The sequence below is a fragment of the Telopea speciosissima genome, chromosome 5 (assembly GCF_018873765.1).
Source record: "Telopea speciosissima isolate NSW1024214 ecotype Mountain lineage chromosome 5, Tspe_v1, whole genome shotgun sequence".
In the NCBI taxonomy this organism is placed as follows: Eukaryota; Viridiplantae; Streptophyta; class Magnoliopsida; order Proteales; family Proteaceae; genus Telopea; species Telopea speciosissima.
Window position 1 is genome coordinate 67,463,390 of NC_057920.1, and position 9,854 is coordinate 67,473,243.

Here is a 9,854-nt window from a genome sequence, read left to right on the forward strand (position 1 = left end):
ACCGATTCAACCCAGACTGAAGTGGCCGTTTGACCCAATGACCCACCTACTTTAAACCATAAAAATTTAATGACTACCAAGAGGGTGCACCACCGAGTAATAGCCTATGGCGAGTGTGTATGTACAAGGTTGCACTCCCAATTTAGGGATATATGCTTTACTTAGGCTCTAAAACATGACACTTGGCCAATCTTGACCATGCCCATTTTGTATAACAACCAACATTGCCGCAAGGTTCTACCATGTACACAAGCACGTTGACCAAATCATGACTTGTAAGCATAAAACTTGACATACAAACAAGATACCTTGCCCCTATCTACACAAAACTTGAGTTCTACATAATTAGCTACATGTAACATGTTATAAAAAAAACATATTTTATGTGTCTAAAAAACCCAAAGCCTTATTTATTTTTAGGGATAGGCTTCTCAAAGCAAGTGGCAAGGAGGAGCACACCAATGAGGTGCTACAAAATGTATTGTACGTTGGAAGACAACAAGGTCATTTCATGTGAGAAGGAGAGAGATTGACGCATAGATGATAGTGTACTTTATCCCAGCATCTCAAAGAACCTTTTCTCTTATTTTAATTGATTTTTCATACAAGTTTCAAAGCATTGATTGAAATGTTGGATTGCATCGAAAATGACTAGATGATGATGACATGGACATGTCTATAAAGTTTGGATCCAACAAAAAATGCAACTTTCTAGGTAAAACAAAGCAATGAGATTGGTTTATGAATTATGACCTAGATGTCATCCAATCCCTACCAATAAAATGAACTATTCTAATCTATATAATTGTGCCCAAATGAAAATAATGAAAAGGTAATATCTTGAATGTTGCCTTCTTTTTAGGATCATGATCTTCTACGACACCCTGCCCATAGCGGCCTGTGCGGCCTAGACAAAGCGCCGCATGCAATGTCCACCTTACCCTTGCTCGGGCAAGGCGCTCGGGTAGGGATAAGGCAGATATAGCGTGTGGCACTTTGTCTAGGCCGCATAGGCCAGTACTGGCAGGGCGCCGAAGAAGATTTGTATTGTTCTTTTTATGCAAACACATGAGGAAGGAAACCCCCTTTTTTATAGCAATTCTACGTCTGGCAGTGCCGCGGAGCCATGTGGGCGCCGCGGAGCTATGGGTGTGCGCTTGGCAGCACCGCGCGACCTTGGTTGTAGCCCCGCATATTAGTGCTGTGTAGACCCACGGCAACACCGTGCCAAAAAAAAAAAATTTAGTCTTAATGCCGACTCATCGATACTTTTCAAAAAATTGGTCACAATGTTGTCTCATCATACACTTTAAAAAACCGGTCTCGATGTCGTCTCATTGACATTTTTCAAAAAATCGGTCATGATGGTGTCTCATTGTACACTTTAAAAAGTCGATCTCAATGCCATCTCATCGATACCTTTTAAAACATCGGTCTCGATGTTGTCTCATCGATACCTTTTCAAAAAGCAGTCACGATGCCGTCTCATCGACATCTTTTCCAAAATCGGTATCGATGCCATCTCATCGACATATTTTAAAAAATCGGTCTAGATGTTGTCTCATCGACACCTTTCCAAAAATCGATCATGAGCTACTCTAACCGATGGGTTTCCTCCACTACCGCAAGAGGGTAAAATTTTCTTTCTTCCTAAATGATCCACAATGATAGAGGAAGGAGGAGGATAAATTCTACAAAGCAATCCTAACAATTAATTCGAACAAAATAACTATGAATATAATTATAAGGTTCATCAAACCCAAGCCAAGACCACCAGCATTCCAAAACCTTATATCCAAAACCTTGGAATCAAAATAAAAAACCACCAGTTCAGAAAACAAAAGTAAAAATCAGAATCAAAACCACCAGTTCAAAAAATAAAAGTAAATACAGAATCAAAACCACCAGCATTCCAAAACCTTGCATCTTAGGCAACGTCGCCAGACCATATCCCCTGTCAAAGTGGCCCACCAAGCACTCCTTGAATCTTCTAATGGCTCCTTGGGTCCACGATCCGAAATGGATAAAGGCCATCTACATAACAGTTCCAACTAAGAAACACCATACTCCACCTACAATGATAGCGATTTCATAAGGTCTGTGATCCAAAAAAATGGTTACTAGGTCACCCTTGTGTTGCTTAACATAGCTTAGGTAGTGCATAATAGAAATTGAGTGACAAACTGCTATTGCGGATAGAGTTATCCAACTCATGTTGGGGGTGTAATGTACCCAAAATGCCCTGCCCAAATCCTAGCTCGGGCGGAGCGATGCGTGCTGGTTGGTGTGTAAAGTTGTACCTTTCCTCACAAGGCGTCTTTTGGGGGATTGACAAGCGTTTGGTCCTACAATTGGTATCAGAGCAGGTTATTGCGAGTTCGAGTCTCCCCGGTGTCATAGGTGCTCTGTTATTGGATGTGTATTTATGGGGATTATTGGGGGTGTAATGTACCCAAAATGCCCTGCCCAGATCTTGGCTTAGACGGAGTGATGCGCGCTGGCTGGTGTGCAATAAGGAATTAAAGTTATATCTTTCCTCACAAGACGTCTTTTGGGAGATTGGTATGTGCTTGGTCCTACAACTCATAGCTATCATCAGTCAAAAATGAATTTGGTGCTTCACAGTCAACCCACTACCATGCAAAACTATTATCAATAAGGAAGACATAAGACCCGCTGAATTACAAATCAAATAAGCTTTTGTCCATCCTGGGTTGAGATACGACATGATGGGCATTCCAACATGGTGGTCATCAGTCGAATCCGACCACAACCCATCGGATGGGGAGATGCAGCTTGTATACAACATCCCGACAACAAACGTTGCCACCACCATTAATGATGATCGATTTTCTCGCATCCAATTCTCTTTTCTTTTAAGGACATCCATCTGATGAGCATTCACCACTTCTGACACATGTTCAATGGTATAAGCATTCACCACTTTTAACAAAACAAGAATCAAAATCAAAATCACCAGTTTAAAAAATAAAAGTAAAAGACAAAATCAAAACCATCAGCATTCCAAAACCTTGCATCTTAGACAACGTCGCTAAACTATATCCCCTGTCAAAGCGGCCCACCAAGCACTCCTTAAATCTTCTAATGGCTCCTGAGGTCCATGATCCGTAATGGATGAAGGCCATCAACATAACAGCTCCAATAAAAAAATACCATACTCCACCTACAATGATAGCGATTTCATAAGGTTTGTGATCCCAAAAAAAGGTTACTAGGTCACCCTTGTGTTGCTTAACGTGGCTACGATAGTGCATAAAAAAATTGAGTGACAAACCACTATTACGTATAGAGTTATCCAATTCATGTTGGGGGTGTAATGTACCCAAAATGTCCTGCCCAGATCCTGGCTCCGGCGGAGCGATGCGCACTGGCTGGTGTGTAAAGTTACACCTTCCCTCACAAGACGTCTTTTGGGTGATTGGCAAGCCCTTGGTGCTACAATTGGTATCAAAGCAGGTGATCGCGAGTTCGAGTCTCCCTGGTGCCATGGGTGCTTTGTTATTAGGCGTGCATTTGGGGGGATTATTGGGAGTGTAATGTACCTAAAATGCCCTATCTAGATCCCGATTTGGACGGAGCGATGTGCGTTAGCTGGTATGCAATAAGGAATTATTGTTGCACCTTCTCTCATAAGGCGTTTTTTGGGAGATTGGCAATCGTTTGGTCCTATAACTCATATCTATCATCAGCCAAAAATGAATTTGGTGCTTCATAGTCAATCCACTACCAAGCAAAACTATTATCAATAAGGAAGACATAAGACCCATTGAATTTCAAATCAAATAAGTTCTAGTCCATCTTGGGTTGAGATATAATATGATGGGCATTCCTGCATGATTGTCATCAGTCGAATTCGACCACAATCCATCGGATGGGGAGACGCAGCTTGTATACAACATCCCAACAATAAACGACGCCACCACCATTAACGATGATCGATTTTCTCATAACTAATTCTTTTTTCTTTTTAGGATATCCATCTGATGAGCATTCACCATTTCTGACACATGTTCAATCGTATGAGCATTCACCACTTCTAACAAAAGTAAAAATCAGAATTAAAACCACCAGTTCAAAAAATAAAAGTAAAAGACAATTAAAACCACCAGCATTCCAAAACCTTGCATCTTAGACAACATCGCCAGACCATATCCCCTATCAAAGCGGCCCACTAAGCACTCATTAAATCTTCTAATGGCTCCTGAGGTCCATGATCCAAAATAGATGAAGTCCATCAACATAACAGTTCTAACAAAAAAACACCACACTCCACCTACAATGATAGTGATTCAGAAGGTTTGTGATTCCAAAAAATGGTTACTAGGTCACCCTTGTGTTGCTTAACGTAGCTAATGTAGTGCATAATAGAAATTGAGTAACAAACCACTATTGCAGATAGAGCTAACTCATGTTGGAGGTGTAATGTACCCAAAATGCTCTGCCCAGATCTCGGCTCGGGTGAAGCGATGCGCGCTGGCTGGTATGTAAAGTTGCACCTTCCCTCACAAGGCGTCTTTTGGGGGATTAGCAAGCTCTTGGTGCTACAATTGGTATCAGAACAGGTGGTTGCGAGTTCGAGTCTCCCTGGTGCCATAAGTGCTTTGTTATTGGGCGTGCATTTGGGGGGATTATTGGAGTGTAATGTACTCAAAATGCCCTACCAGATATCGGCTTGGACGGTGCGATGCGTGCTGGTTGATGTGCAATAAGAAATTAAAGTTGCACATTCTCTCACAATGCGTCTTTTAGGAAATTGGCTAGCGCTTGGTCCTACAACTCAGAGTTATCATCAGCCAAAAATGAATTCGGTACTTCACAGTCAACCCACGGTCAAGCAAAACTATTATCAATAAGGAAGACATAAGACCCGTTGAATTGTAAATCAAATAAGCTCTAGTCCATCATGGGTTGAGATATGATATGATGGGCGTTCCTGCATGGTGGTCATCAGTCGAACCCAACCACAACCCACCGAATGTGGAGATGCAGTTTGTATACGACATCTCGATAACAAACGTCGCCACCATCATTAATGATGATCGATTTTCTTGCATCCAATTCTCTTTTCTTTTTAGAACTTCCATCTGATGAGTATTCACCATTTCTGACACATGTTAAATGGTATGAGCATTCACCACTTTTAACAAAAGTAAAAATCAAAATCAAAATCACCAGTTCAAAAAACAAAAGTAAAAGACAGAATTAAAACCACCAGCATTCCAAAACTTTACATCTTAGGCAACGTCGCCAGACCATATCCCCTGTCAGAGCGGCCCATTAAGCACTCCTTGAATCTTCTAATGGCTCCTCGGGTCCATGATCTGAAATGGATGAAGGCCATCAACATAACAGCTCCAACCAAGAAACACCATACTCTACCTATAATGATAATGATTTCATAAGGTTTGTGATCCCAAAAAATGGTTACTAGGTCACCCTTATGTTGTTTAACGTGGCTTGGTTAGTGCATAATAGAAATTGAGTGACAAATCACTATTGCGGATAGAGCTATCCAACTCATGTTGGAGGTGCAATGTACCCAAAATGCCCTGCCTAGATCCCTGCTCGAGAGGAGCGATGCATGCTGGCTGGTGTGTAAAGTTACACCTTCCTTCACAAGGCGTCTTTTGAGTGATTGGCAAGCGCTTGGACTATAATTGGTATCAGAGCAGGTGGTTGCGAGTTTGAGTCTCCCCGGTGCCATGGGTGCTCTGTTATTGGGCGTGCATTTGGGGGGATTATTGGGGGTGTAATGTACCCAAAATGCCTTACCCAAATCCCAGCTCGGACAGTGCAATACGCACTGACTGTTGTGTAATACGAAATTAAAGTTGCACCTTCCCTCACAAGGTGTCTTTTGAGAGATTGGCAAGCGCTTGGTCCTATAACTCATAGCTATCATCAACCAAAAATAAATTCGATGCTTCACAGTCAACCCACGACCAAGCAAAACTATTATCAACAAGAAAGACATAAGACCTGTTGAATTACAAATCAAACACGTTCTAGTCCATCCTGGGTTGAGATACGACATGATGGGTATTCCTGTATGGTGGTCATCAGTCGAATCCGACCACACCCACCCGATGGGGAGATGCAGCTTGTATACAACATCCCGGCAATAAACGTCGCCACTACCATTAATGATGATCGATTTACGTGCAACTGGTTCTTTTTTCTTAGGACATCCATCTAATGAACATTCACCACTTCTGACACATGTTCAATAGTATGAGCATTCACTACTTCTAACAAAAGTAAAAATCAGAATCAAAACCACCAGTTCAAAAAACAAAAGTAAAAGATAGAATCAAAATCACTAGCATTCCAAAACCTTGCATCTTAGGCAACGTTGCCAGACCATATCCCCTGTCAAAGCGGCCCACCAAGCCCTCCTTGAATCTTATAATGGCTCTTGGGGTCCATGATCCAAAATGGATGAAGGCCATCAACATAACAGCTCCAACCAAGAAACACCATACTCCACCTATAATGATAACGATTTCATAAGGTTTGTGATACAAAAAAAGGGTTACTAGGTCACCCTTGTGTTGCTTAACGTGGCTTGGGTAGGGCATAATAGAAATTGAGTGACAAACCATTATTATGGATAGAGATATCCAACTCATATTGGGGGCGTAATGTACCCAAAATGCCCTGCCTAGATCCTGGCTCGGGCGGAGCGATGCGCGCTGGCTGGTGTGTAAAGTTGCACCTTCCCTCACAAGGCATCTTTTGGGGGATTGATAAGCGCTTGGTCCTATAATTGGTATCAGAGCAGGTGGTCTCGAGTTCGAGTCTCCTCGGTGCCATGGGTGCTCCGTGATTGGACGTGCATTTGGGGAGATTGTTGGGGGTGTAATGTACGTACCCAAAATGCCATGCCCAGATCCTGGCTCAGACGGACCAATGCGCGCTGGGTGGTGTGCAATAAGGAATTAAAGTTGTATCTTCCCTCACAAGACGTCTTTTGGGAGATTGGCATGCGCTTGGTCGTACAACTCATAGCTATCATCAGCCAAAAATGAATTCGGTGCTTCATAGTCAACCCACTACCATTCAAAACTATATCAATAAGGAAGACATAAGACCTGCTGAATTGTAAATCAAATAAGCTCTAGTCCATCCTGGGATGAGATACGACATGATGGGTGTTCTAGCATGGTGGTCATCAGTCGAATCCGACCACAACCCACCGGATGGGGAGATGCAGCTTGTATACAACATTCCGGCAACAAACGTCGCCACCACCATTAATGCTGATCTATTTTCTCGCATCCAATTCTCTTTTCTTTTTAGGGCATCCATCTGATGAGCATTGACCACTTCTGACACATGTTCAATGGTATGAGCATTAACTACTTCTAACACAGGTTCAATGAGAAGTAAGACATGATCTTTTTTGGTATCCCGGATCAAATAAACCAAGTCCATGCAAAAAGAAAAATAAGTGTTTGAATGGGTTCTCACAAGCGATCATCTGCCAAATTCATAACTACAAAATAAGTCTTTGTACCTGCTCAATGCTTGGCCGAGATATTGATGAACGCTTAATTATTGGATCTGCACATGCTACAATTAAGGCCATCTGTTGCAATTCATACTCATTTTGTAACTTTGGGTCTACAAGCCCTTCATAGTGGCCATACTCGATTGCACGTGATAGGAGAGGCTTAGCCTACTCTCACATAAGACAAAGAAAGGCCAACAGAGAGTTAAAGGATGGAGAAAGAAATATATGGTGATGGGTGATTTTATTGAGAATATCAAACGATAAAAACATATATACCCAGTCGATTAGACTCTCTTCTTCTATAATTTTTGAATCCTCCATTGCTCGTCGCCCGGTAATGAGCTCGAGCAATAGGACACCGAATGCGAAGTCATCGGATTTTACAATTGGATTGCTCCCTCTCACAAGCTCTGAAGCTAAATATGACCTGCAATATTAACATGATAAAGAAAATAATAATCTCATTTGTAGTGTGTGTGAATTTACAACTAAATTCATTTCCATAAATAAATATCGTCTCACCCAATGTTTTCCATTAAGTATCACTTCTTGCTTCCAAAAAATGCCATCTGGATTAGGATTAGTATTATATCAATTATAAATATTACCACCTCAAGAAATTAAAAACATGAGCAGAATAATATGATTCATATCTGGTCATTAAGAACGAATTCTCTACATTACTCAATCGTGGAATTTGTGGTTCATTTAAGTTGATGTATCCCTCATGTAATTTCAGTTCTTAGAATTTCTTTTGCAAAAGTGATTTTTTTTGGACTGGCAAGCAAGTCTAGAGGGTTTCTGTAGAGTACGTTAAATTTAATAGAGAAACAACTAAATATAGACATGTGTAATTGGAGGACACTAAGATGAAGAGAAGATGTAGTTCTTAAAATTGGACCAATCATGAATAAAAAAGAGGCCGGTAACAAATTACAATGTTTTGGTGGTTTAATCAGGTGAGATAGCCTAGCCTAGCCAAGCTATATGAGTTGCAGTTAGAACTCTGACGACTCAAATAACTCAAAACCAAGTCTGAAAAAATGCCATACAGGTATAATAAATCTTTTTTTTTTTTTTTTTTTGGTAGAACAGATACAATAAATCCAGAACCTTTCCTATTAAAAGACTTGAACTTTTCAATGATAGTATTCAAGTATACGTACTGATGTTTAAATACAAGATATATGAGAGGGTTTCTCTCCTATACACAAGGTGATAGATAACTCTTCTGAGATGATACACGTGTATCTCCATTGGAGATAAAACTGGAGTGATTTACCAAAGAATAGATAGGTCTAGACAGTTGTAACAGATCAAGATCCGTTGAGATTTGAATTCATTTCTTAATGGCTATCCACGTCAGATGTGCTTTGGGTTAATACCTATCCTACCTGTCTGCCATGTACTTATATGAACCGAAAGAAGAACTAAGAAGGTGGAGAGTGTAACAAGGGAACAGGAGTGGATCACATAGAGAAAGACAACATTATATAGCAGGTAGCATTTATTGATTTGGAAGGCAAAGGAAAAAGTGTGCTAGAGATAACGTTGCGTCATGTCATATACACAAGGTGATAGATAACTCTTTTGAGATGATACACGTGTATGTCCATTGGAGATAAAATAGGAGTGGTTTACCAAAGAATAGATAAGCCTAGACAGTTGTAACAGATCAAGACCCGTTGAGGTTTGAATTCATTTCTCAATGGCTATCCACGTCAGATGTGCTCTGGGTTAATACCTATCCTACTTGTCTGCCATGTACTTATGTGAACCGAAAGAAGAACTAAGAAGGTGGAGAATGTAACAAGGGAACATTAGTGGTTCACAAAGAGAGACAGCAGTAGCAGGTAGCATTCATTAATTTGGGAGGCAAAGGAAAGAGTGTGCTAGAGATAACGTTGCATCATCTCATATACACAAGGTGATAGATAACTCTTCTGAGATGATACACGTGTATCTCCATTGGAGATAAAACATGAGTGGTTTACCAAATAATAGATAGGTCTAGACAATTGTAACAAATCAAGACCCGTTGAGATTTGAATTCATTTCTCATCGGCTATCCACTTCAGATGTGCTCTGAGTTAATACCTATCCTACTTGTCTGCCATGTACTTATGCGAACCGAAAGAAGAACTAAGAAGGTGGAGAGTGTAACAAGGGAACATGAGTGGATCACAGAGAGAAAGACAACATTAGCAGGTAGAATTCATTGATTTGGGAGGCAAAGGAAAGAGTGTGGTAGAGATAACGTTGCATCATCTCATATACACAAGGTGATAGATAATTCTTCTAAGATGATACACGTGTATGT

At 40.8% G+C, this 9,854-nt stretch overlaps 1 protein-coding gene across 1 annotated transcript; it reads right to left on the minus strand.

Moving 5' to 3' along the window:
* Positions 1-6,977: 6,977 nt before the first annotated feature.
* LOC122663352 (proline-rich receptor-like protein kinase PERK1) lies at positions 6,978-8,070 on the minus strand. The gene is made up of 4 exons (XM_043859030.1): positions 8,057-8,070; positions 7,811-7,961; positions 7,538-7,699; positions 6,978-7,073 (listed from the first exon to the last, which is right to left on the minus strand). The coding sequence occupies exons 1-4, from the start codon at positions 8,068-8,070 to the stop codon at positions 6,978-6,980; spliced, it is 423 nt and encodes a 140-aa protein (XP_043714965.1).
* Positions 8,071-9,854: the final 1,784 nt, after the last annotated feature.

Excerpts from the sequence above, each read along its gene's own strand:
- LOC122663352 (XM_043859030.1), bottom strand. Across the intron at positions 7,700-7,810 it reads AAGAGAGTCTAATCGACTGG|GCTAAGCCTCTCCTATCACG; the intron begins GTATATATGTTT and ends ATGTGAGAGTAG. Across the intron at positions 7,074-7,537 it reads CTCGGCCAAGCATTGAGCAG|TGGGTTGACTATGAAGCACC; the intron begins GTACAAAGACTT and ends TTTGAATGGTAG.